The sequence below is a fragment of the Argentina silus genome (assembly GCF_951799395.1).
Source record: "Argentina silus genome assembly, chromosome: 4".
NCBI classification, from domain to species: Eukaryota; Metazoa; Chordata; class Actinopteri; order Argentiniformes; family Argentinidae; genus Argentina; species Argentina silus.
In genome coordinates this window covers 14,293,233-14,319,354 of record NC_139658.1, presented here as the reverse complement: position 1 = coordinate 14,319,354, position 26,122 = coordinate 14,293,233, and the positions used below count along the sequence as shown (strand labels likewise).

General features: G+C 42.5%; 2 protein-coding genes across 3 annotated transcripts; both read right to left on the bottom strand.

The window, feature by feature from the left end:
- Positions 1-535: 535 nt before the first annotated feature.
- On the bottom strand, positions 536-3,849 carry LOC310803380 (cytokine-like protein 1). Its single transcript, XM_083668122.1, has 4 exons — positions 3,653-3,849; positions 3,516-3,560; positions 3,231-3,377; positions 536-3,017 (listed from the first exon to the last, which is right to left on the bottom strand). The coding sequence occupies exons 1-4, from the start codon at positions 3,794-3,796 to the stop codon at positions 2,919-2,921; spliced, it is 435 nt and encodes a 144-aa protein (XP_083524248.1). The 5' UTR covers positions 3,797-3,849; the 3' UTR covers positions 536-2,918.
- Positions 3,850-4,726: 877 nt separating this feature from the next.
- LOC310804155 (limbin-like) lies at positions 4,727-25,764 on the bottom strand. 2 transcript variants are annotated; one of them, XM_083669271.1, is made up of 23 exons: positions 25,305-25,764; positions 24,861-24,930; positions 24,353-24,537; positions 24,083-24,139; positions 23,722-23,908; positions 23,260-23,360; positions 20,695-20,760; positions 20,341-20,475; positions 19,974-20,113; positions 19,409-19,733; positions 18,548-18,787; positions 17,995-18,170; positions 16,964-17,123; positions 16,301-16,477; positions 15,573-15,859; positions 14,903-15,095; positions 12,532-12,675; positions 11,948-12,175; positions 11,374-11,606; positions 11,095-11,182; positions 10,346-10,521; positions 8,390-8,488; positions 4,727-6,020 (listed from the first exon to the last, which is right to left on the bottom strand). In XM_083669271.1, exons 1-23 carry the CDS (start codon positions 25,566-25,568, stop codon positions 5,588-5,590), a joined length of 4,164 nt encoding a protein of 1,387 aa, XP_083525397.1. In that variant the 5' UTR covers positions 25,569-25,764; the 3' UTR covers positions 4,727-5,587. The 2 variants fall into 2 exon arrangements, with proteins under 2 accessions (XP_083525397.1, XP_083525398.1); XM_083669272.1 differs by having other exon boundaries at positions 19,974-20,107.
- Positions 25,765-26,122: the final 358 nt, after the last annotated feature.

The window sequence follows — 26,122 nt, the reverse complement described above, 5'->3', positions numbered from 1 at the left end:
GTTGGATTCCCGCTGGGACCATATATACTGAAAAATGTATGCACTCACTGCAATGTAAGTCACTTTGGATAAAAGCATCATCTAAATGGCATATGTGTGCAGTATATGCTTGCAAAATAATGTTTCTTCCAGAGTGAATCAATCAATCATTCATGACCGCTGTCAATGATGCTTATATTGCATTGCGAAATCAGTGGTGGAAACATTGGCAACCGTGTGTCAGTAATCCTTCAACTGCCTGATAAAACAGTCATCACACATGTGCAGAATTGACTTCCATCGGTTGTGCCTCTATGACTGCAACACAGCAGTTCCAATATCCACAATATAGCACACCCTCCCTCTTGTGTGTTTTTGCGAAGAGGATGGCTTGTGAGTAAGAATTTAATATGACAATACACCTTTGAACTGTATGTATTCTGTTATTCTTGGACCCTACATCAGCGAGGCCATTCTTTCCAATTGGTTAGAAATAATGATGAGACATGTGATGGAAATCTTTCAGTGAACAACAATAAACGATGTTTGGTCTCAGTTGAGAGTTTTAATGCATATACGAAGTTTAAACAACATTGTTTAAAGCTGGATCAGCATTCCTTCACCAACAGTGTGGATTCAGATACTGATGCCGTGGCTGAGGAGAGGACCGTCCTTTAACTCCAATGCTCGTACGTCATAGGTCTAGGGGTAAACATATCTTGCACATATTTGCTGATAAAGAAGCTGGGAAAGAAGCGTAGGCGTTGTGAGCCTCTATCTCAAACCTCAGCCTGCAGTTAGGAGTGTTCCAAGGTCACATTGTATGAGAGAAGGAGCAGTCGGTTTTGGTTCTTCCTCAGTTACTGTACATAATGGAAAATAACAAAGTACATTGGGTCACAACAAGGTCAATACAATTCATATAAGACTTAAGCAAAATAGTAGAAATACATTTTTTGCCATTACAGACATTTGAAACATCTACTACAGATAAGGGTTGCAGTGCTATTTGCTATTTAAATGCTTCTACATAGCATGTTTTGTTCTTTTGGCTCTATACTCAAAACTTTGGATTTGAAATCAAACAACAACTTTTTCCTATTTTCTTTTTTTAAATAAAACAACACAGAAATTATAATACTTTTTATACATAGTTCCCCTATTTCAGGGCACCAAAAGTAATGGGACAGATTAATATAATGTCCAAATTAAGCACTCATGTTTAGTATTTGGTTGACAATCCTTTCCATGCAATAACTGACTGAAGTCTGCAACCCATTGACCCCACCAGACGCTGGTGATGCTCTGCCAGGCCTGTACTGCAGTCATCTTCAGTTGTTTGTTTTGAGGTATTTTTGCCTCAGATCTTATCACAAGGACATTAAGTGTACGTTCAATTGGATTTAAATTTGAAGACTAACTTGGCCAGTCAAGAACTTTCCAATTTTTGGCACTGAACTACCAAACTCCTAGTTGCTATGGCAGTATGTTTTGGGTCATTGTCTTATTGTATGATGAAACGCCATCCAATGAATTTGCAGGCATTTGCTTATACTGCAATTACTCTGGTACATGATAATATTCATCTTATCTGTCCACAAGACCTTTTAACAGACTGTTACAAATGTTTTGGTTAATGTCTTGTGTTCTGTTGTGTTTTCGTCCCTCTACCTATCTCCATCCTTCTCAGGCATTCTGGCAATCAATTTGGTTCAGCTGCCAATCAGAGGATGGCCTGTCGGATTTATACGCTGCACTTCCTCCCCTCACGAGATCCTTTTGTTTCTGTCTGTCTGTTCAGAGTGTGTGTGTGTGTGTGTGTGTGTGTGTGTGTGTGTGTGTGTGTAAATTCATTGTGACAATTCTCTGTTCAGACCTTATTCCTTAATAATTCATCCATTGTATTTTCATTCCGGTTACAGGAGAGAAATGGTATAGGTGAGAGCAGCCCATGGGTATACATTTATGCATGTTGGTTACTCTTGTCTATATACACTAGTTAGTTGGGGGCAGGTGCCAACTCTTCTTCACTCTTCTCACTCCATTGTAACTGTCTGTGTGTGTCCTATGTTTACGTGCCTCACCCTCCCCCTAGACCTGGGCCGGGGTGCGTAACACAGACCGTTACAGGCTTTTTAGGTACTTTTTAACAAACTGTAACCTGACCATCTTTTTTGAGGATAACTAGTGCTTTCCATCTTGCAGTGAAGCCTCTTTAGTTCGGTTGGTGACATATTTTGCGGATAATAGTCTCTGACCTCCTAGAGAGTGTTCCTGTTCTGTGGGACAGTAATTTGGGGGGTTTTCTTAATTATGGTGAGCAGTCATCCACTGTAGAAGCCTTCCTTGGCCTACGAGCCCCTTGCAATTGCTGAGGTCACCAGTGTTTTTTTTTTCTTTTTAATTATGTTTTAAACTGTTTTGGCAAGCCTAAGGTTGTGGCTATGTTTCTGATTGTGTATACAAAGTGTTCTAATTTCTAAATGGTAAAATCAATATGTACACAAATACCATGATAAATGAGCCATGCCCCCTTTGAACGGTCGTGGTAAATAAGTAGCTGTAAGAGAGGTTCACAAACATTTTGTACTGGTTTATTATTTCAAGGTTTTCTTCGGAATGTTTGGTATTGAGCAAATTTCCTGTGGAAAGTTCTCCACTGCTTGGTGGAATGTAACCACACATGTACCCTCTAACATGAGTCTCAACTTTGCCAATAACACAAACTCTGTGTCTGGGTTAGAGAAGAAACAGTATGGCATGTTTTTGCTATCGTTATGTGGGAGTGTTGTGATGCACATTCTGTAGTGTATGTGTGAGACAATGTGTAAGTGCATACGTGTGTGTGTGTGTGTGTGTGTGTGTGTGTTTCTGTGTGTGTTTCTGTGTATGTTTCTGTATGTGCACCCACTAGCAAAAGTGTTGTCGGTGTATTTTGCTCATCTCTCCTCCAGAAGCTGCAGCCTATCCTCTCCGTAGCGAGGGGCACTGTGTCCAGTCTCGATGGCCTCACAGTCATCTGTGAAATACACAAGGTCCTGCGGGGCAGTCAAACAAGCAGACATGAGAGTCAAACTCTGACATAAACATCTTGAGCTATAGAACATGGGTAAGCAGCAGACCTGGGTCAAACGCATATGTGAAATACTGGTACGCTTGATTTTGTTTGGCCGATGGTACCATAATCCTAATGGTAGCTATCAAGCACACCTCAAATACCTTTAAGATCCAGGTCTAATGTGTACACATACCCGATAACAAACTCTGTGGATGATGGTGTACAGGTTCCTGACTTTGAGCTTTAGCAAGACAATCCTGGGGAGCTTTCTGCAGTTTTGTGAGGGAAGGTTTTCTACTACATAGAGGACGTCACGCAGCTTGGGCATGATGCAGGAATTCTATGAAGAAATAGTGACTTTATGAGATATAGGCTATTGAATACATTTGCAATTATTTATCTTTTGTATGTTACACATAAACAATATATTGCACACCGTACTATTGATGTGTCGATTTTCTGGATTCTGTGAACTTACGTGCACATCGAGAAACATCTTGGGCAAAAACTCAACGCAAGGTTTCTGCAAGAATAAAAACATTTATGAGGAAACGTGACTTGGAACATTAACATAATCCGTTTTACGACGTCAACTGTGAAATTTAAAAGGCTCACCGTGCGATGGTAATTGTGTAATATTTCCAATAAATTCATTATTTCTTTGCTCAAACCGAGCACTCTGGAATAGCAGGTCGGAGGTGCACAGTCTGCCAGCAATATAAAACTAAAACACACAAAAGTTGCTAATCCAAGCTTCATGTCGGCGATATAGTCCACTGCCCCTGCGCCGGGCAGACACTACTGTTGAGAGAGGCAAGAGATTGTCAAAGAGTTTGGCAAAATAGAGGTTCTGTATGTCGTTTTTAGCTAGGGATGAGAAAAAAAAACGGTGATGACGTCGTAGATCCAGTAAAAGCACAACTTGAGGGGAAACGGGGAAAACATTTCGCGCTCCAATGCATTTTAGAACACGTGAATGCTCAAGTTTATCCCAGTCATCTAAAAACAATCCAGATTTTCCTTCTCAATATCACAACATTCTGTCATCCTGGCCTCTGAAGTCCAATCATTAGCACGTGTCTGCTACCTCCTTGAACATATTTAGTTATATCAATGTTATATTAGTGAAAAAAGTATTGTGAACAGTTAACCTATATACGTCTAGGCTACTTTTTCTTATGTACATTGGACATTAACATGAAAGGCTTTTGCTTTTCATCATAATAATATGAAAAAGCTCTCGGAACAAATGATATGTAATGACTATAACTGTAATGTACTGTATTTGCTGGCTGGATAATGTAATATAACATTATCTGGTGGTTATCAATAACAAAGTTGTAATAACAATTGAATTATGTAACAATTGTGTAAAGCACACTAATAAGAAGGGCAATAGAAGGGTTGCTACAGCATTGAGTGTTTGTGTGTGTGTGTGTGTGTGTGAGAGAGAGAGAGAGAGAGAGAGAGAGCGAGTGAGAGAGAGACACTTAAAATAAATTAAACAAAACATAAAGACAGTGATTTTGGTTAGTTAATACATTTCTCATTGAAGTAATCACATTATTCACCAAAAAGGTTGTTACCCACCTGATAACATAACAACCACCTACATAATACACTATTACATTATAAAACATTTTAAAAAACAGTTACCTATTCAATAAGTTCATTATATGATCTGGCAAGTTATTACATTATCCGGTTTTATTACATGTAATAGCAAAAGTTATTACATTACAACATTTTTTTTCATTATCCGGTGTTACAAACTGATGATTCAGTTGTTAAAAGCTTTTACAAATACCTATTCTTTTTACACTACTTTCATTCTTTTACATAAATTGCATTATGTAATCAATCAATTATGTATGATCAACTTTTCATACAAAACAATGTTATGTCCCATAAAAAAGCCATACAAATTTGAAATAAAGCTCCAAAGTAGATAAAAGTGAATCAAGTGAACCAGTCAAAACATTAAAGTGTTTTCAATGAAAACTGTGTTACATACATCACAGGTTTCTGAAGAAGACTTATACAATAGGGGATAAAAATTAGGATGTTGTGTGTTCAGGGTACATGTAACACGTTCTTACCTGGGATTCACTGAGCCAAATAGTCTTATCACCATTTAACAACCACTTACCTTCAGGACTCAGTCAAGAGCACTACTACTGTGCAAGGTTACGTTAACTCAAACTAATGTACCAACAATATACCTCTGCTGCATCTGCTAACGTGTGCTTCTACTGTCTATTCATGCCAGGTGCTCATGGTGAATGTATGGTACATAATGTGTTTGTGAAGATGTGTAAATCATTCATTATAAAAAATTATTTGAAATAACCCAGCTGCCTGCACTTGTCGACAAAGCCTGTATAAGAAAGTTAACAGTACACATCGACTGTTTTAACTAAATAACATGAATTGCTACATATAGTTGTTAAATTTGCTACATATTGTGCAGTACCTGTATCATAACTAAATACATTGGTTGCTAGCATTCTGGTCATCATTGTCATATTACTATCATTGAGTTTAGTGACATCAGGGCTGATCTGTGGGGGCCACAGACCCCTTCTTCAGGTTCAGGAAGTTCCTCTTCTTCCTCTTCCTGTTGGTGGCCACTATAGAGTCCCGTGGCTCTGTAGGGACGCGGAAGACAAACAGCCTCTCCCCAGTAGTGGGAATATCCAATACTGCACTAGCAGAGCCAGAAGTGGTTGGTGCTGCTGATGTGTTGAACAGCGTCTCATCGACCACCTCTACTTTTGCTCCTGCTACAAGCGGAGCAGTGAATTTGAGTGGCTCTGAGGCAGTCATTCCAGTCACGGCTGGCTGGTGGGTGGGTTGTTGTGAAGTGGGTAGAGCGCCCTCCCTTCCCTTCTCCTGGACCAATACTTGCATGGTGTCGCTGGGAGCCTCAGGTAGGGGGTTGAGGAACAGCTTCTCCAGTAGTGTCTGCCTCTTCTCTGTGAGCCTGAGAAATAGGGAGCACCTTTGTTAGCCTGATTCAAAGTCAAAGATGCTTACCTCACGCACTACTCTTTATTAAGGCCGCCACATAGTCGCAGCATTGCTGCGTTGTTGTGTCATTTTCGTCGCTAAAGGGGTGTCCCCCGTGCGCACGTGGGGACCGCACGTAGCTCCCAACTGCAAAGGAAATGTGTGACTTGTGCCCTGATACCTCATGCAACCCTTTGGTGGCAGCGTCATGTTAGGACGCATTTGTTTTTCCAGATGCAAGATGCGCACCAGCTGTCAGAAATCCTTTTTTACTTCAACCAGCTCTTGTCCCTCTTTTCCAAGTAACCTAGGCTGCTCTCGTCATTGTATTGCCCCCAGGTGTAAACTGAAATATAACTTCAGAGTGCAACTTCGAACACAAGAATGCACGTCATTGCTAAAAATAGCTCCACCCACGTGCGCTGAGGTACGCACAGGGACTATAGAACTCACAGCGTGACGTTTTCACATTGGCCACACCTCTCAACTGAGGTACGGAAGTGTGTTTTTCAATGGGGTTTCCAATGTGTTGTCCAGTGGGGTACAATTGTCTTTTAACTATGATGCTATTTTCACAATGACAGCCCAGACTCATGAAAAAATGTACTGAAACATAAAAATAACAACAGTGAATGTTGAAAGTAGCCAACATTATGCTATTTGTAGTGAGGGTCAACGGGGAAACTTGACTTCTGTACCTCAGTAGAGGGGTGTGACTTCAGATTTCCGGGATTTTAATGCTTTTGGCATGAGTACCTATGCAGCAGGCTTTGCTATGCGCTCATCGCTGTTTCCCCCAGTTATGCTTACCTAATTAAAGGTATAGTTCACACCCAAATCAAATGTTTGATTAGCCCAGGGTTTCTGTTTGGCCGATAAAAATAATGAAAAGCCGATAAATAAAATAGCTGCAGGCCAAATTGTCTGGAAGAAAAAAAAGAAAGAGGGTTAACCCAACCCGAACAAACCCGTGAGACACCTAAAACCTATGTGTAGCCTCGACCCGAGTGATAAAACATAGACTAACTTAGCCAGTATAGACCTAAAGACTGACTGTAGTCTACATTTTGGGGAACAGACTTTCTCCCTCTCGGCTCCGATGAGGTAGCCTGCTAGTGATGAGTAGGACCCAGGAGCAAAGATGAAGCAAGACGAGGAAATGATGGTATAGATCAAGGTAGGCCACTTTACTGGAAAAGTCTAACAGTACGTTACGAAGGAAAATATGGGAAAATAACAAAGTCCTTGATTAGGGATCAAACTCAGGAGACAAGAGCACACGGCAAACAATTCAAGCTTCTGCCAAGAGTCAACTGAAAACACACCTCGTCTTAACAAGCCATATGTAAAACACCTGAGTGTCATTTAGTCTCTTGGGTGGTCTCTGCCACCCTCCGGTGGTCAGACAGAAACTACTCCTGGTAGTTTTATCATTTTCCTTTAGCTATAATTTTCTGTTTAGGCCTACCTCTAAAGAAGGCCTCTATGAAAGAGGCACATTGAACAAATATTCAAGGTTTTATGCACGGTCCAGTGTGCATATATGATATGATATAGGCTACTGACAACTGTATACGCGGCGTTTTAGTGATCAGAGTTGTTTATCGGGTCCAGACATGAAGATGCAGTCAAACATGTTGGTGGCCTATAAGAACATCGTACTACTTTATTTTATTACAACTTTGCAACAAATTATTTTCAAATTAATTACCATAATCTAAATTAATTTTCTGTCATTCTAAGCACCGTGGGTGGACGCTCAAATGCATTTACGCACCCAATGCATATGGATGTTTGGCAAATTTCTCAATTGTCCGGTAAATGTAAATGTTGCCGGTCACATTGTCCGGTGGCAAATCTGAAACCCTGATTTAGGTGAATCTCACCTAAACTGAAGTCGGGATGTGGCCATGTTTTTATGAATACATGCTGTTGAACATGGATACAGTTCCGACATTGGGATACTCCCAAGGTATGTATAGCACTAAAATATCATGTGAATATTTTCAAATACTTTGAGCATTTGCTTGAGCCTTCTCAGGAGTGCTATATGGGTGTTTTTTGGGGGGGGACTATTCCATTGGTTCTATTGTGCGAGACTAACTCATTCAAGCATAGCTATGAAAGTATTTCTATTGATACAAATCCTACAGTATTTGAACCCTGTTCTGATGCACACTCCTAACAAATGATTTTAATTGACTTTGTAGTGAACTACATCTTTTAACACACTCTAAGAGAGAGAAAGTAACTGCTTCGGAAATTAAATAGAGAGAAGAGCGTAAAAAAGTAACAAGAGAAGAAAAAGAGGAAGAACACAGAGATTTGTCGTCTTGCACCCACCTGTTACTGTCCTTATCCATGGTGCGGGTCGACATATTCCTGCCTACCATATCCTCCCTCAGTCTAACCAGGAGAGATCTCTTCGCTCCCCCTGGCCACCTGTTAAAAGAAAACAGCCAAAGGTCTATCCACAAGCAGATCCAAAAATGATGCATATTGTTCCACTTTAGTTAGCTTTCTTTTCACCCTCCTTTCCTGGCAAGACAACTCCAGTTCCAAGCGCCCCTCATTCAGAAAGCATTATTCAAAAACAACACAGTCCAAATTGAATGGTGGCCAGACATTGACAGTTAATCTTCCACAGTACCAGATCAGCCAATGCAGATGGGGAGATATGTGAACAATTTGGAATCTTTATTTTTCCCGAACAGAGAGGGATTCACATTTGGCACTGGTGCTTGGCCCAAAGCCTGAGACTTTTGTGCTTCCAGTCATGTTTAGAGGCATTTATATGCACTATTAATGGTGGTATTCCACTCGAGACTGGGTCCCACTCCAGACTTATTTTGGGCCCAAGCACTGGTGGTTTTTTTTGGTGCATTGTGTTTCCAACACCCAGGATGATTCTTAGCTGTAACTGCAACCCGACGCTTCCCCTTAGTGTTGCACAAAAAGACAGATGAAAACAGAAAAGCACACCACCTCACTCTATCTATTTATGAATAAAAACCTGCTCCAATTTGTTTGTTGTGTTGTTCCTTCTTGCGGAAAGTTGAAATGAAGTCAAAATACTCGCCAGAAGAAATGTTTGATCAGTGGTGGAGTATTTCGAATGCCAGCTAATGCAAGCGCACGCTTTCCCCTCAAGTCGCATATCGACGTGCTTGCATTAGTCGGGACCAGTCAACTTTGAGTTATGCCCAATAGTTTGTTTGGATGTTAAATGGATGTTTGTTTTATGTTTTTCTGTAAAGTAATTGAGATAGGAAAGGCAGTTGTGAATTGTCAGTGGAAATTGTGATTGTTTTCTCTGAGAAAGGGAGATAGTTTTTCTTGTTAGATTTAAGTGTGCCATTGGTTTCACAATGTTATTGGGGCAGTATATTGATAAGCATGGGCTAGAGCGGGGGTTACAGCCAAGATGAGCACTATTAGTGGGCTGTCTATAAATTCAACAGTAACCCAAAGATGCTAAAGAATAAGATGGGAAAGGTGGCCACAGCATTACAAGCACTTCTTGTTTCTCACAAAAGGTTCAAGGCAAGAATATCTACACTAAAGGGGGAAAATAGTGTACTTCAGAATTAGTTTACGGAAATGGATTAATCTCTCAGGACTCGTCAATCACAGGCTAACATTTCTACAGAGACTTCTATATAGGAGAGTTCATTGTTGAGTTACTGTAGATGAGTTAGAGTTAGAGAATGCAAACGTACTGGGCTTCACTAGAAGACGCAGAAACAGAGAAACAATGGAATGTTCTACTAGTTAGACAACCACATTAATGGTAATCACATTGAGAAGAGAGACGAAGGTGAGGATGATAGAAGGGACAAGCCCACAGAGCAAGGTGGTATTGAGGTGGACAGAATAGTCATGTTCCCTGTGACTCCAGATATTGGTGCATGTATAGCCTAGCTTGTCCACCTCATGCTTTGGCCAGTAACCCTAACCCTTTGGCCAGTGTAATCCCACAGAAGGTGCAGGACCAAAATGCATTACTTGGAGTTGTGGGTACTCCTTCAGTTGACTGGGAGAGGATAGGTGAGGTCAGAATGGAGAGATGAGCAACCTATTTCTTATGCATCCAGATTATGGGAGGCTTTCAGCTTTTGCAGTGGGACACCAAATTTGACTCAATAGATCAAAGGGTTAAACACTACATGAGCTGAGGGCAATTCACTTAAAGCTGATTCATATATTTCAGGGACTCCAATAGAGCTTTCTGTAAAGTGCAGTGTATGGCATTGCTGTATTGAAATGTGCTATATAGATAAAGTTTGATTTGATCCTCACACAGTGTGACTGTGCTCAGCGGACGGTGGGAGGAGAGGCTGCTTGTGGCGGAGAGCGTCTATGATGGAGAGCAGCTCTGCCTCTGGGAGGGTGGGGAGGAGGAGACGCATAGCCTCCAGGAGGACATCTGTGGACACTTGACTCTGCTTCACCAGCCTGGATGCAAACTCCAGATCCTGGGGAGGAGGAGATTAAGGAGCAGGATGTACGATGTTTAGCTTTAAAAGGCTCTTATAGGATAGTAGGTTGTTGGACCTAATGTTCCATTTATTTTGAGTGTTGTAGCCATATTTCCATCCATTCATTAGCTACATTTCCACTACAATACAATCTCCAAGCAAGCCAGTGAGTGCTAGTGCCAGAGAGATTTGACACAGAGAGACTCAACAAGCAATTACTTCCTTCTCAGTGGGAGAATGAGAGTTTCCTTCATAACAGTTATTTAACAGGAAGTCATTGTTGTTAAGTCTCATGGTTTCTTTCAAACCTCTCTAGCACTATCACACACTAACTCAACAGAAGAAAGCACGCTAGTGGAAATTTGGCTTTAAACACTGGGGTAGGCCATTCTTGTCATAGAGGGTCCTGAATTAAACAAACGCTAGTCAACACTGAAGACCATTATTGGTTGATTAGTTGACTCAGGTTTGTAAGTGCTGGGATGGAATAAAAGCCTTCACACACTAGCCCTCCATTGTATTTCACTCTGTCATTGACATTGCTGGATTTGTTTCTGAGTGATAGATCACCTGGTCACAGTTTGCATACAGTCTCTTCAGCTCCAACTGTTCCCTCAGATCCTCCACAGCCTGACTCCTGGCGTTGGACTCTTGCAACCTGGCAGAGACAGTTGAAGATAGACATGTGTACTGTAGTGATGTAATGCTAGCCTCAACATGAATTTCCACAGCTAATGGACAATCAAATATGATATTGTATCATATTATAAAGTTTTTACAGAGAAAACAACTCTTGAAAAACACTGTTTATGAACTGAAATAGGCACATTTTCTCAAATGAAATCCCACCTCTCATTCATCAGACTGGAGACCTGATCATACTTGTACAGGGCCTCTTGGAGGATGGTAGCCATTCTGTAGTCACGCTGCACATAGAACAGCCGCTCTTCCTCTCCCTCATCCTCCTCTTCCTCGTCAGAGTCATCTGGGTCTCTGAGTGGGCTGTCCTGGGGCTGTCCAGACTCCAGACAGTCCATCTCAGCTCTCTCTCTCTGGAGCTGCAGGTCTGCTTCCTCCAAACCCTGTTGGGCAGTAAAGGAAAGAAAAGGAATTGTGAAATGTGGATTTCGTGAATAATGGATTTATTTGTTTGATTGAGATCCCAAATGATTTCATTATTAATCATCATTATCTTAGTTATATGTCTCTTTGACACATTGACACTCTTTACAACTCTGGAGCACTGGTACTTTGGGGAAATTAGGAACTTGACATTGATTATTGTAAGTATACTTTCAGATTATTTCAAACATTGCTGAGGCAGCTTTAATAACAACTTTGTGATTATTGAAATTTAATTTCTTGTTTTTGTTTTGCTACATACTCATTCACCAAATGTGTCCTTCATACAATTGTTTCCTACCAGACAGTGTTCCTGTATGCTCTGGGCCATCTCTGCCCCCCCCAGGTTCCTACAGGCCCGGAGCTCCTCTGTGAGCAGGCTCTGCAGGCTGAGCAGGGCTCTGGAGGTCTCCAGGACCTTGGTCCTCCTCTCCGCCTTCTGGTAGTGGAGGGCGGCCATCTGAACGGCCAGGCTGTCTGCCTGGGTCTGGAGCTCAGCTTCTCTCTCACCGCACATCTCTTCAAGCACCTGGACATCAAGGAGAGACTGAGGGCTTTAGTTATTAATACTAATCCCTCCTCCCGCTCTTCCTTCTCTCTCATCAAGGAATTTAAAGAGGGAGGCAGGGCATTCATGCTAAATGCTCAAATTCTAGGTGTGCATCCCTAGAAGCCTTACTGCCTATGCTGATCTGACCTGCAGAGAGGGAGGCCAAGGGTCTAGTGATAATGGTCAAAGTGCCAAGATAAGCCATACTCCCTTTCCCTTTCCACCATATTCACTGTCTACAACACATGCATGCTGTAGGAGAGGGCAAGGCCTCTGCTGTGGTTAGACTAACCTACTCTACCATTCTTCCCTCCATCTCTCCATCCCACCCTCACCTTCTTCATGGCCGGGCTCTCCATTTCTTTCTCCTTTTCAAACAGCTGGATCCTGTTCTCCAGTCCCTTCTGGAAGAGCAGTAGCTCAGATGGGTCTGGTTTCTGTCTGCTCTCTGTAGATTTCCCTTTGGACCTCGTCTTCCTCTGAAAAAACACAAGATTGATGAGAAATGAAACATATTTGTGGCATATTGTCATCATTTAGTATATTATGGTTTAGTGCTGACATTTAAGTCTGCTTTTTGGTGCATTCCTGTTTTATTTGCCAATATTCCATAAAGTCTTTAGCAGAGTTCATGGAATAATTGACTTGACAAAAGAGAAGACCTACACTAGGCAATGTAACATTTGATCACCTTCACCAGTGGCATGCCAATGTTTATTTTGCAAGCACATAGTGTGCAGGACAACTTGTGGCTTATTTCATTAATGGAATCACTGGCAACACATTTCTGAAACCAGGGTGAAACACTTCTTTTGAATTAACTATTGAATTCTGATGTGTGGTGACTGTTGTGTGTATTACCCAGGAGGGTGCTACACGCTACTACACTTTGGTGGTGGGTGGTGTGAGTCACCCCCATATAGAAATGTTTGGTAACAGCATAGTTATAATGCATTCATAGCACATTACAAGACTTGTTATAAGCATGTACATTATAATTTTATCATCTTATAATGATCATTCTGCATTTATTCTGCTATCTACCTCATGCTACTGTTAATACATATATACTGCTAGACTGCATTACCCATACAGCTCATATGCTGCTACACTGTTCATACTGTAACTATTTATTCTGCTATAATGCTACTGTTACTCATATACTGCTATACTGCACTGCTATATTATACTGCACTACTACTGATCATATATTGCACTACCTGTAAATACTGTTCATTGCACTTTCTGCTATTTTGCACTTCTGGTTAGACGCTAACTGCATTTCGTTGTCTCTGTACTTGTACTCTGCACAATGACAATAAAGTTGAATCTAATCTAATCTAATCTAATCATGAGCTATTATTAACAGACATTTTCTATCAGTTGAAGTCTTAGGCATTATAAGGCCTATGAGTTATATGCAATGATGTGGATACACACACACACACACACACACACGATTGCGCATGCTATGCATTTAAGTTGAGTAATGGGAACAGCGTTTTCTATTACAGACACCTAATTCATACTTTTCATAGAAATAACATTGTGTGAGCTCTGAACAGAAGCAACTATATATCCCCCCCCCCCCCCAAATAAAACATGTGCTAATGTTAGTCCCCAGTACTAATTTTGTCCTTAAAATATTCAACTAAAACACTGTATTCCTATTCATTCCTATGGAGGATTGTTGCTTCTGAGGTATCCCAATATGGCGGACAGTGGCTGCAAAACAGCGCCCCCTGTCAGCCACCTCGGGAATATACACTCACCAAACACTTGATTAGGAACATCTGTACACCTTCTCATAGTGGAGGTTGTGTAATGGTGTGGGGAATGTTTTCTTGCCACACTTTGGGCCCGTTAATACCAATCAATCATCGCTTGAATGCCACAGCCTATTTGAGTATTGTTGCTGACCATGTGCATCCCTTCATGGCCACAATTTACCCATCTTCTAATGGCTACTTCCAGCATGACAATGCACCATGTCACAAAGCAAAAGTCATCTCAAACTGGTTTCATGAACATGACAATGAGTTCAGTGTTCTTCAGTGGCCTTCCCAGTCACCGGATCTGAATCCAATAGAACACCTTTGAGATGTGGTAGAACAGGAGATTCACAGCTTGAAAGTGCACCTGAAAAATCTGCAGGAATTTCGTGATGCAATCATGTCATCATGGACCAGAATCTCAAAGGAATGTTTCCAACATCTTGTGGAATCAATGCCACGAAGAATTGAGGCTGTTTTGAGATCAAAGGGAGGCCCTACCCAGTATCAATATAGTGTTCCTAATAAAGTGTTCAGTGAGTGTTTGTGTCTACGGTTATATGTGTGTGCCTCATAGGAAGTGTTACCCTTAAAGATAGTTCAGGTTTTTGGATGTTAGACCTCATTTTCCATTTACGTCATTCGGTTGAAGTAGCTATGGGACCCCCAATAACTAAATCATGTTTTACATTTTGCGTGGAGAGGTTTTGAAAGCAGTTTTCTGTGCTTTTGATAGTGTACAGGTGATCCCATTCATGTAAACTGGTATGGCTAAATGTTAAGCCAATAAAAGCTCAAGAATGGAAACATGACTTGAAAAAAGTGTCTGGATGAGCCTATAACCCCTCCAAGTAAGTGGAAAATTAGGTCTAACGTAAAAAAAACCCTGAACTATCGCTTTATTCCCTATAGTTACTGCAAATCATCCCGTTACCTCTGGGCATTTGTGCTCTGTCTGCTCTTCCATGTCCTTCCTCCAGCTGCAGAGGGAGCTCTGGAGTTTGGAACGGGAGCGGGTGTGAGGCAGCACCAGACAGCGGTCCATCCTCGACAGGCACTTCTGGAACTCCAGCTTCATACGCAGCAGCTCCTCGTCTGACAGGGTGAGCTGGGACGAGCTCAGACACCTGGAGGAGGGACACAAGCAAATTAATAAAGGGCAATAACAACTTGTGTAATAAAGGACTGGAACAACTCGTTTAATAAAGGAGCACAATCTTTTAATTGGTGTATCAGGCAAGAAGAGTCTAGAGTTTTCCATTAGCTCTTGTCGTGTGTTACCCTTTGATCTATCCCCCACTCTGGAGCAGTTTACAAAGCATTAACATCTTCATGTCATACCAACCTGTATGTTAACTGCTTTGATAGCTCTTGTCACACTTAACTCAATCACTCAACATCACTGGGTGTGGTGAAAACCAGTTCCAAATGGTTGGGCTGATTAGCATCTTTCCCCACAGTCTAAATCTTACAATATACACAGACTGATACAGGCACACAAACAGATAGACAAACAAACAAACAAACAAACAAACAAACAAACAAACACAGACAGACAGTCAGGCAGACACACACACACACACATCATACTGTGTGTAACTAACCTAAAAAAGGCACGTCCACGGCCCCTCAACTCCTGCTGCTCCTGCAGCTCTCTCTCCATCCCTTCCTGGAGGGAGTCCCTGGAGGCCCGGAGGGTGCGCACGGCTGCCTTGCCCTCCAGGTGGAGCCTCTCCTGGGCCTGGGACAGAGCACTGCTGGTGGCCCCCGGGTCTGGAGGCTGCAGGAGGAGGCAGCGGGAGGGTGCCCCCAGAGTCATCAGAGCCTGGGCGGCGGAGGGCTGGATGGCCTTCACCTCGGCCATGGCGCTGTGGATCACACGCATAGTGACCTGTGACACAGGGGGGAAGAGGGGAGGAGATTGCCGATCAATATGAAGGGAGAGTGGCAACTTTTGTTTGGCAAGTTACAATACCATTTGAATATGGATGTAGGTGTGAAAACGTATGAGTATTTTGCTGATATTTCAGCTACAACTAATGGTTAAAGGGGCCCGTCACCACTTTTTAACCACATATTAATTATATCCAGCACCATACCAGTATCTACACGTTAAAATCGTGATGTCAAGAAGAAAAATTCAGAAGAAAACTAACTTTGATGTCATCAGGGGTAAAGATTTTGTAATGTGTTCTGTTAAAATGTTCCGGAAGTAGTGAAACAAATGCCATCACGTTTGCAGCTAATTCAATTTGTAAAGAAGTTGTTTGGAACTTCCGAGGTATTGCCAAAATGGTAGAACCCAGGTTTATGTGTTTTGTGTGTCTGTTACCTTGCGTATGTCTGCAGCCGCCTCTTCGTCCAGGTTGTTGATGAGCTCCCCCAGCTCCAGACACTGGGCCGTCAAGAGGTTGTGCCAGCAGCACAGGTGCTGGGCTGGGTTCACCCCTCCCTCCAGGCCCCTGGACAGGCCTGACAGCTCCTTCTGCCTCTGTTTGTGCCCCTGGAGCTGGACAGAGAGAGAGAGAGAGAGAGAGAGAGAGAGAGAGAGAGAGAGAGAGAGAGAGAGAGAGAGAGAGAGAGAGAGAGAGGCCAAGCAGCTCATGGGTTTGTAGACCTACCAGGTTGTTATTGTAAAAGAGAAATTGTTTTCTCAAGCTGGCTAAATAAAAGGTTATTTATATTTTGGGTGAATTATCCCTTTAAATAAATAAAGTAATGTTAGTTAAAGAGTAGAAATAAATGGTCTACCTTTAATTCATTGCTAACTCACTTCTGGTTAGCTCATTTAGTTTGAGCATGCTCACCATCGACAAAGTTATAAATTCTCTTCCCATATACTGTTTATGGAATGACTCAAAGAACAAACGGCAAGTTGCTCATGAGATTATTTAAATAAAATGCAATGTTATACGTTTTTATATGTTTTTGATGAATATGTATGTTGTGTAAATTGGTGTACAATTCAGTCTACTACTAATACTACTACAACTACCATATCAGATATGAGGTCCCTCCTCTTCTTGACCAGACCACAGTGCATGGCCCGCCTCTCCCGGTTCAGTGCTTCATCCATCCCTTGCTTCACCAGGACCAGCTCCTCCTGGGCTTTGTCCTGGACCAGGTTGATTTGCTCCTCAGGCATATCACTCCCCCTAGTGGTAAAAATAAGTGGTGTTTCATACCAGATGCCTTGATTAAGAGACCACAGAGAAGGGTTGCAGTGTTATTTGCTATTTCAATGCTACTACATGTCTTACCAATTATTTTCTACAAATGGCCATGACATCAGCAATGTTACATTACCTGACTAGCCTACTGTTAAATCAACTGTCATCCATAAAATACTGATAGCAAAAGATGCAATTTCCAACCCTGACAATAGTGTTGCTGGACTTGGTACTTTTGGTACTTGGTAATATTTTTCCAAAATATTCAGGACATTTCTAGGTGTCTACCACTTGCTATGGGTGTGTAACCTGAGACTTAACGTTACAGCCTTGTCTGAGTTTTGTTTGAGGAATGAGGGGATTTGTTTGAAACTTCGGATTTAGCACTGGCTGTCTCATTTCCGTGTTCATGTTTCCGCAAACATTTCCCCAAAAACAAGACTGCATTTTAATCACACATGTCCTTTGCCAGTTTTATGGTCATGTAACTAAGACAATCACTGGTAAAAACATGAAAATGACTGACAGATTAATTGTTTCAATTAGAAGTAGTTCGCATTGAGCAAGGGGAGGGAGAAAGCAGGAGACACTATTCTGTATTGAAAAGAGGGCGCAATCTGGCATATGTTGCCTTTAAGGCAGATAATGTGTGGCTACACATTACTTAACCATATTTGAAATCCTAGTTGTGATTGAGTCTTATGCAACAGAACCAACGGAATTCTCCCAAAAATGAAAACCCTACCCATCTGGCACTCTTGGTAGGTTCACCCAAACATTCAAAGTACTTGAACATTTACAAAGACTATTTGAACCCAGGTGTGATTGCTGATGCATCCATGGAATTAAAACCAACCTCCTGAGCTCTGTGAACCAGCTGTCTATGTGATTGGAGGTGTTGGAGAAGGTTTCTGAGATTAGGCCCTTCAGGCTGTGGAGGCTGTGCACCAGGAACTTCCTCTGGGCGTGGCGCTCTCCTAGCATGCAACGCTGGTTGGCCAGGACCACATCCAGCACCTCCTCCAGCTGATCCTAGGGAGAGGAGAGGAGAGAGGAGAGGAGAGGAGAGGAGGGGAGAGGAGGCGGGAGGAGAGAGGAGAGGAGAAGAGAGGAGGGGAGTGAAGTAGAGAGGAGGGGAGGGGAGGAGGCAAGGCGAAGCGAGGGGAGGGGATGACAGTAGAGGAAAGGAGAATGCATGTGTCGGTGGATAAACCCATGCAACACCATCTATAATTTCACTAATCATGAAGGTCAGTTTGGGCATATTCTGCTATTTCCCCAAATAGAAATATACAGTTCTGACACAACTCCTTTTTATGCATAACAGATAATCATACTTGTTCTACACACCACACATTTCTAGCTGGATGTTCTGTAACATTACACCTTGCTGAATGTTATAATGTTACCTGGTAGGTGAAGTAGTCGTGCTGTAGACTTTTGGCGACGCTCTTCTCCAACTCGCCCATCCTGGTTGCCTCCTCCAGCTCCTCTGAGAAGATCTTGTGGAGCTCCACTCTGCGCCACTCGACAATCTGCCTCTGGACCTTGGCTGACGCCTCCTCGTGTCTGACCAGCAGGGTGCGCTGCAGGTGACTCTGGTTCAGCTTGTGGAGCTTCTCTAGAAGGACACTGCATCGGAGGAGTTCCTGAGGAACAATGAACCGGAAATACAGTGAAATGCTGATTCAGATTAATTCAATGGGAACAACATAACAGCATATGTTGATTGTGGACTTAACTAGCTACCTGTTAACTAGCCACTTCTGATGCAAACTTGTATGCAATTTGGAACCCTGCCAATAGTGTTACTGGATTTAATAAAGCCTCTCCAATGCGCAGCGAACATGGCGATTTTGTGCATAAAATACCTATGATATTCATGAGATACACCCTTCCCCTGTAGTCGCCCCCCTGGGAAGCACACAACAGCATGTGTTGAATGGTGTCTGAACTAGCCGTAAGTTATTTAGCTGCTTCTGATGCAAACTTACATTTGGAGGTGAAATATCTACTCAATGTTCTTCACTGAGACTGCAAAATAGATCTAAACATCAAGAACACGTGGGTATTTTGGGGAATTGCATTTTTTCCTTGGGCTCTGTTCTGTAGGTAGAACTATCCCTTTAATGTGTCAGCTGTATAATGAAGGTCATTATCTGAAACAGCATATTTTTGTATTTTTTATCTTTGTCTAGAAAATATCTATCTACATATATGGGGAGAGTGCTGCACCTCATTTCCACACCTGGTCTCCATCCATTCCATACCTGTTGGTCGGCGTGCTGAAAAAGCTGCTCGGCCCAGGCCTTCTCCGATGCCTCCCTCCGGTGCTCAGCCTCCATCTTCTCCCGCGTCTCCAGGTTACACTGGGCCGCCAGGGCCGCCATGTGTGCCAGGTGCTCCTCCTTCAGCTTGCCCTCCATGCCCATCAGCTGGCCGTGGAGCACGCTCAGTAGGCGCTGCTGGGCCTGGACCGTCATCTGGCCCTGAGAGGACAGCATGCCCAGCAGAGCAGCGATCACGTCCTTGTACATCTGGACACGTGTGCTCTCCAGGCAGGAGGTGGCTCGGAGGAGGCTGGACATCTCCAGACTGCAGGGTGGGAAATGCATACAGATTCAGAAGTGGGATTAATATAGACAAAAAAGGAGGGGGTCAAATGGTATGGAAATGTCTTGTAATTTTTATCTTAATAAAATCTGGAAGAGAGCAGTTGGGAATCAAACTGTCAAAAAGGCATGTTAGTGCCCTTTCTTAGAGCAGTGTATAAATATATGAGGAAGTTATTTTGCCATGCTATGTCTGACGTTGCCCAGTATATTGCATACTCACTTTTCTAGAGCTTGATACATGTTCTGGGGGTCTTCTAGCACCATGATGTCCACCATCTTGTCCTCAAATGCAGCCTCCTCTTTGGCTGTCTCGCTGTTATTGCATACTGCATACTCAGGGTCTGAATCCCCTCTCTTTTTCTTTCATAAAAACAAAGGACAGTCATGATGTATGGAAAACACAAACTTGAAACAATCTGCAAGAAAAAAGAAGAACAAAAAAAACACACTCCACTTCTTTCATGTTAGGATTCAAAAATATGTTGTAAATTATGATGTTGGGATTGGGGGGACAACTCTTGTAAAGACAATAACATGTACAAAATTACAACAACCAAAAAAACAGGTACAAAATCTGAGTGGCCAACCCTTTGCTGCAGTGAGTTAATTCTGGCTTTGGCACATATCAGGTTCATGGCAAGAAATCCCAGGGAGAGCAGCACCAAGGAGAGGAAGAATCCACCCACAAACCCAGCAAAGTGAACACCATGATTGGGATAAATCTGAAAGAGAGAGCTAGAATTAGCCAGGATATCCAACCCTTACCAATAGGGTTAGGTTGCTTCTCCCAACTAAGCTGAAATATAGTTATCAAGTGTATCATATAGAAAAATACTATTCTTGTGACCAATGTGCTAAACTATCTCTGTGGTTAAACATGTATGTGGTAAGAATAAAGAGTTACAAATATTGCAGTGATGTATAGGAAATGAGTCCCATACCTTGTCAGTAGAGTTCACCCTCAAAGTCAAATTAGCCACCAGCGGACCAAACATGTTGACATCATTCTGTGGAGTACATCAAAGAGTGGCTTTAGAGCCAACGAGACTACCAGTGGAATAGTTGTAACAATAATATTTCTTAAATATTTGTTTCAAAGATACAGTGCCCTCCATAAGTATTGGAAAGAGGAAGCATTTTGTCTTCTTTTAGCTCTGTACTCCCAACAGTTTGGACTTGAAATCAAACAATTACTATGAGGTGAATGTAGAGATTCTTTCTCCAATCCATCTCTAAAGACCTCCTTCCGTTTAAGGCTAGGCATTTAAGGCTAGGCACTCTACTGGAAACTGCTCTCCTTGCTGTCACAGAGGCCCTCCACTCTGCTCGAGCTGCCTCCTCTGTCCTCATTCTTCTAGACCTGTCCGCTGCATTCGACACAGTAAACCACCCAATCCTTCTCTCCACCCTCTCAGAATTGGGCATCTCTGGCTCTGCACTCTCCTGGTTTGCATCCTACCTGGACAATCGCTCTTACTAGGTGATGTGGAGAGGAGCGCTGTCCTCTCCACGAGCCCTCACCACTGGGGTCCCCCAGGGCTCTGTCCTAGGGCCCTTACTGTTCTCCCTCTGTACCAAATCTCTTGGCTCGGTAATTTCCTCACATGGTTTCTCCTACCACAGCTACGCAGATGACACTCAACTCTTTCTCTCTTTTCCCCCTTCTGACTCACAGGTGGCAACACGTGTCTCGGCATGACATTTCTGCTTGGATGTCAGTCCACCACCTCAAGCCAAGAACCTTGGGGTGATCCTTGACAACCACTTATCGTGTGTGGCGAACATCACAGCGACAGCACGCTCCTGTAGATTCTTCCTCTACAACATCAGAAGGACACATCCATTCCTCACCAGAGAAGCAGCACAACTTTTAGTCCAAACACTTGCCTTGACTACTGCAACGCACTCTTGGCCGGTCTCCCCGCCTCCACCATCAGGCCTCTGCAGCTCATCCAGAACGCTGCCACCCATCTGGTGTTCAATCTCCCCAAATTCTCCCATGTAACTCCCCTCCTCCGCACCCTTCACTGGCTCCCGGTAGCAGCTCAAGATTCAAGACCCTGGTGCTCGCCTACCGGGCGGCAAAGGGAACAGCCCCTCCCTACTGGGAAGTAATGGTCAGCCCCAAAAAACCCTGCTCGATCACTCCGCTCTTCCACCTCGGCTGGCCGCCTGGCACCGCCGCCTCTACGTGGATGCAACAGCCGCACTACTCGGTCACAACTTTTCACTGTCCAGGCGCCCCACTGGTGGAATGAGCTTCCCACTGCTGTCATAACTGCAGAGTCACTACCAATCTTCCGCCATAGATTGAAGACCCATCTCTTCAGGCTACATCTTAACGGTCCCTCCTAAATACCTCTTCACCCCCACAACCCCCCTATACAAGTTTCTCTCCTGTTAATAAAAAATAATAATAATAAAAATTCCTTCTTCTAGCATTGTGACTGCCCATGGTCCCTGGTCTGAGCATTGATTACTTTATCTTATGATGACTGATGGATAGATGATTCACTTACTTAAACAAATGTATTTGTTGTAAGTTGCTTTGGATAAAGGCGTATGCTAAATGCCATAAATGTAAAAAAAAAAAAAAAAAAAAAAAAGTGATGGCAAGTGTAAAGTGTGGAGAAAAAAAGAAACTGCCCAAAATCCCCAGCATACCACCTCATCTCTGAAATATGGTGGAGGGGGTATTATGGCTTGGGCGTGTATCGCTGCCACTGGAACTGGCTCAATTGTCTTCATTGATGATATAGCTGCTGATGGCAGCAGCAGAATGAATTCTGAAGTGTACAGAAACATCTTGTCTGCTGAAATATGAGCAAATGCTTCCAATCTCATTGGACGGTGCTTCATCATACAGCAAGACAAGGACTCCAAACATACTGTCATAGCAACTAAGGAGTTTTTCAGGACCAAACAGTGGAAAGTTCTAGAGTGGCCAAGTCAATCTCCAGATTTAAATCCAATTGAACATGCATTTAATTGGCTGAAGAGGGAACTTAAGGCAAAAAGACCTCAAAACAAACAACTGAAGAGGGCTGCAGTATAGGCCTGGCAGAGCATCACCAGAGAATATAGCCACCGTCTGGTGGGTCAATGGGTCGCAGATTTCAGGCAGTTATTGCATGCAAAGGATTGTCAACCAAATACTAAACATGAGTGCTTTATTTGGACATTATATGATTCTTTTCAATACTTTTGGAGCCCTGAAAATGTCAAAATGTTGTACTTTCTAAATGGTGAAACCAATCTGAAAGAAATGTTTTATTAAAGCTGAGAATCTCTGCTTTGACCCCATTGTAAGCGTTTGATTTAAAATCCAAACTGTTGGAGTATATAGCTAAAAGAAGACAAAATGCTTCTTCTATCCAATACTTATGGAGGGCACTGTATAAGCTAGTCCCCTCTAGTATCTCGGAATAATATAAGGTAAATTGTTGACACTTTCGAAAGAAACAAACTGAGTGAGAAGCAGAGAGAAAGAGGGATGTGATCAGTACCTGTGATGCATTGGAGAATGTGAGGAAGGCCGGTAGGTCTAGGACCTCACTCTTGTGGCCCTTGATGTGAGCTTTATATGTCACGTTGTACTGTGATCCCGCTGAATAAACACAACCAATACAATGTAATTTACTAGGACGGGGCAAAAACTCCACATTCCAATCATTTTAACAATTGTCATGATCACTAAAATGTGGCAATGAGTATTCCTATTGGGTGGCACACAGGTGTAAAAACGTCCTATGTGGAGCCGAATGGAAGCGGTGCTGATAAACAACAATGGTTGAAGCCAAGTGAGAATACAGTTTGGCTCATGTGCTTTGTCACTATTGAGGAATGCTAAGATAAGACTATTACAAAACCGTTACTAAATTCCACTCACACGAATCACAATATGAGTGAGTGAGTGAGTGAGTGAGTGAGTGAGTGACGACTATTGACTTCTCATGGTTCTCATTGACCTGGTAGTGAGTCGATGGTGAAGGTCTGGAAGCCTCGCTCCACCACCTTCCCTCCACTCTGCAGCGGTGCGATCCCAGACACGGAGTCCCTGATGGCCAGCTGGGACAGGTTGGTGCCCCCCACTGGACCAATGTTGTGGATCAGCAAGAGGAAAGTCAGACGGGGGAACTCTGTGCCTGCCTCCACCTAAGTCAGTAGGATAATACAGAAATCTATTTATTTTATGCACCTTTTTTTTTTTCAGAGGACAGTTTTGATTCAGACAAGAGCATTTTGAGTGTTCAATAAAGCTTGATTTCTCTGCAAATCTTTTCAGGTGTGAGCTCTCGGGTTTAGAAACTAGACCTCCAAATGACATACCTGGGCACATTTGCGAAATCTGACTCCAAACACTGATGGTTCCGCCGCACTTTGAATCTACAAGAAAATGGAATACAAAAATATGACATTCTGTTTCAAGGGAGCGTTTAACATGATGACTTGTGTTCCTCACATTATTTGAAGAAAATCCAACCTTTAGATGAAGGCTCTAGGTCTGTGTGTGTGTGTGTGTGTGTGTGTGTGTGTGTGTGTGTGTGTGTGTGTGTGTGTGTCTGCATGGTTGTGTCAACTCGGAAGCAGCACACTTACCTGAGGCAGAGTGTGACCATTGTTGTATCTGGTGAGGGTGCTCCTCTGAGTCCTGCGCTGCATGATGTTGGCAAGGTGTCTTATGGAGGCATAGAGGGAGTGTCCCCAGGGGCCTGCTGGGGCCAAGGAGCTTATGGACCCCTCGCCAGGAGAGGAAGTTTGTGGCCCAAATGCACCTGCTTTCCCTGGAAATTAAGATCAACAAACATACAGAAATGCAATAAAAATGAGGTCTTTTAGTGTGATGTGACTGAAATTTAAAGTAGGGAGTGTCAACTTTTTGGCTTATCTTCTCTGAACAATGTACTTTCTTTAGGTATCGTATTTGCAAAGAGAACATGATGCTCAAGCACTGTCTAAAACAGATGTCTTATACCAGAGTAACTCGTGGAGTGGCTGATGCAATTACCCTGTTTTGGAATACATATTATTATTGCCTGTACAACCCGGTACAAGATATGTATAGTTATCTTGGGGGTAATGCCTGTGTAATGCAAACAAAACAAACCATCCATCATCAGTGGCTTTGACTCTGCTGATCCTCCACCTGGGTCATGTTGAAGTAGTCCAAAAGAACCCTGATGTGGAAAAATATAGTCATCATGTGAAAGCAAACCCTTACAACAAGTTTGAAATGATTGCATCAGACAATAACCTGATCCATATGTAAAATGATTTGTATGGTTGGTAGTATCCATCAATATTGAACTGTCTTATGGGAACCTACTGTATGTATCTCTTATCTAATACATTGGTGCTGTGATTTGAATCGTTTTGAGTTTTTCTGTGATCGAAGCAGGAAAAGATAAGTTCAAGTGGTTTTAAACGCATAGCATTACTTACTAAAAGTTGTGTGTGCAAAAGGTTTAAGTAAATTCAGCTTCATAAATGTGAGCTCAAAATCAAACCCGTTATAACACACAGATTTGTTACATGTGTTACATTTACTCACACACAGTGGTCCATTGGCAAATGTGTTAAGTTGAGTTCTCCATGGACATAGGGGGGATGCATTGTAGTTGGAGATATTCTGAATGATGTTTTGCCATGCGGAATAGTCATGCCTGTTGTTGTCCTCCCGGATAGCAAATTCATTAAGGGTCACATTGTGGTCCTCATATGAACAAAAACAAGGCCGGAATAAATATGGCAGTTGAAGACTGTGGATAAAAAAGCAAACAGTGAACACTTCCAGGACGGAATGTACGTGAAGCATTCGTATATCTTCAGACTTTCACTAGATGAAATCCGTTATAGCTACATCCTCCAGCTCGATACTCTGTGCTCTGTCACACAATGAAAACATTGTAACTGTTCAAAAGGTCTAACAATGCTATTGAACGCACACATATTGCACGTCCATGTTACCTAAGGAGCGAATAAACTAAATCAAAGAGTCAAAAGGAACAACTGTTTCTCTATTGTAAAATCCTAGGTCATGGAAAAAACATAAACTTCCTTGAAGACTTTTCCAAAACTTGAAAAAAGGGACGAGCTCCACCCCTAAACGTGCGTAATTGTGCACACGCATCATCAAATCTGTTCACCGATTGGCTAAATGTTCCATCGACTCTGTGGTTGTTATAAAAATGTTTACTTTGTATCCCGATATTTGTCCGTATAGTTTTAGATAGATATTTATAAACAGTTAAAAGGTTTAAATGTCCGACATTGTCCTCGAGAGGGCAACTTTTTGCGCTCTTCGTCCATCATCAGTTGGAGTTGTTTTCGTGACCAGCTTTCTTTCAGACTCGCAGAACTCGAAACACA

Bases quoted from the DNA above. Each gene is read 5' to 3' on its own strand.
- LOC310803380 (XM_083668122.1), bottom strand. From the start codon at position 3,796: ATGAAGCTTGGATTAGCAACTTTTGTGTGTTTTAGTTTTATATTGCTG. The intron at 3,561-3,652 runs GTGAGCCTTTTA...TTATTCTTGCAG, and splicing joins TACACAATTACCATCGCACG to AAACCTTGCGTTGAGTTTTT. The intron at 3,018-3,230 runs GTATGTGTACAC...ACTGCCCCGCAG, and splicing joins TCCACAGAGTTTGTTATCGG to GACCTTGTGTATTTCACAGA.
- LOC310804155 (XM_083669271.1), bottom strand. From the start codon at position 25,568: ATGCTTCACGTACATTCCGTCCTGGAAGTGTTCACTGTTTGCTTTTTT. The intron at 24,140-24,352 runs GTAAGTGTGCTG...ATTTTCTTGTAG, and splicing joins ATGGTCACACTCTGCCTCAG to ATTCAAAGTGCGGCGGAACC. The intron at 15,096-15,572 runs GTTAGTTACACA...TCCCTCCTCCAG, and splicing joins CGTGGACGTGCCTTTTTTAG to GTGTCTGAGCTCGTCCCAGC.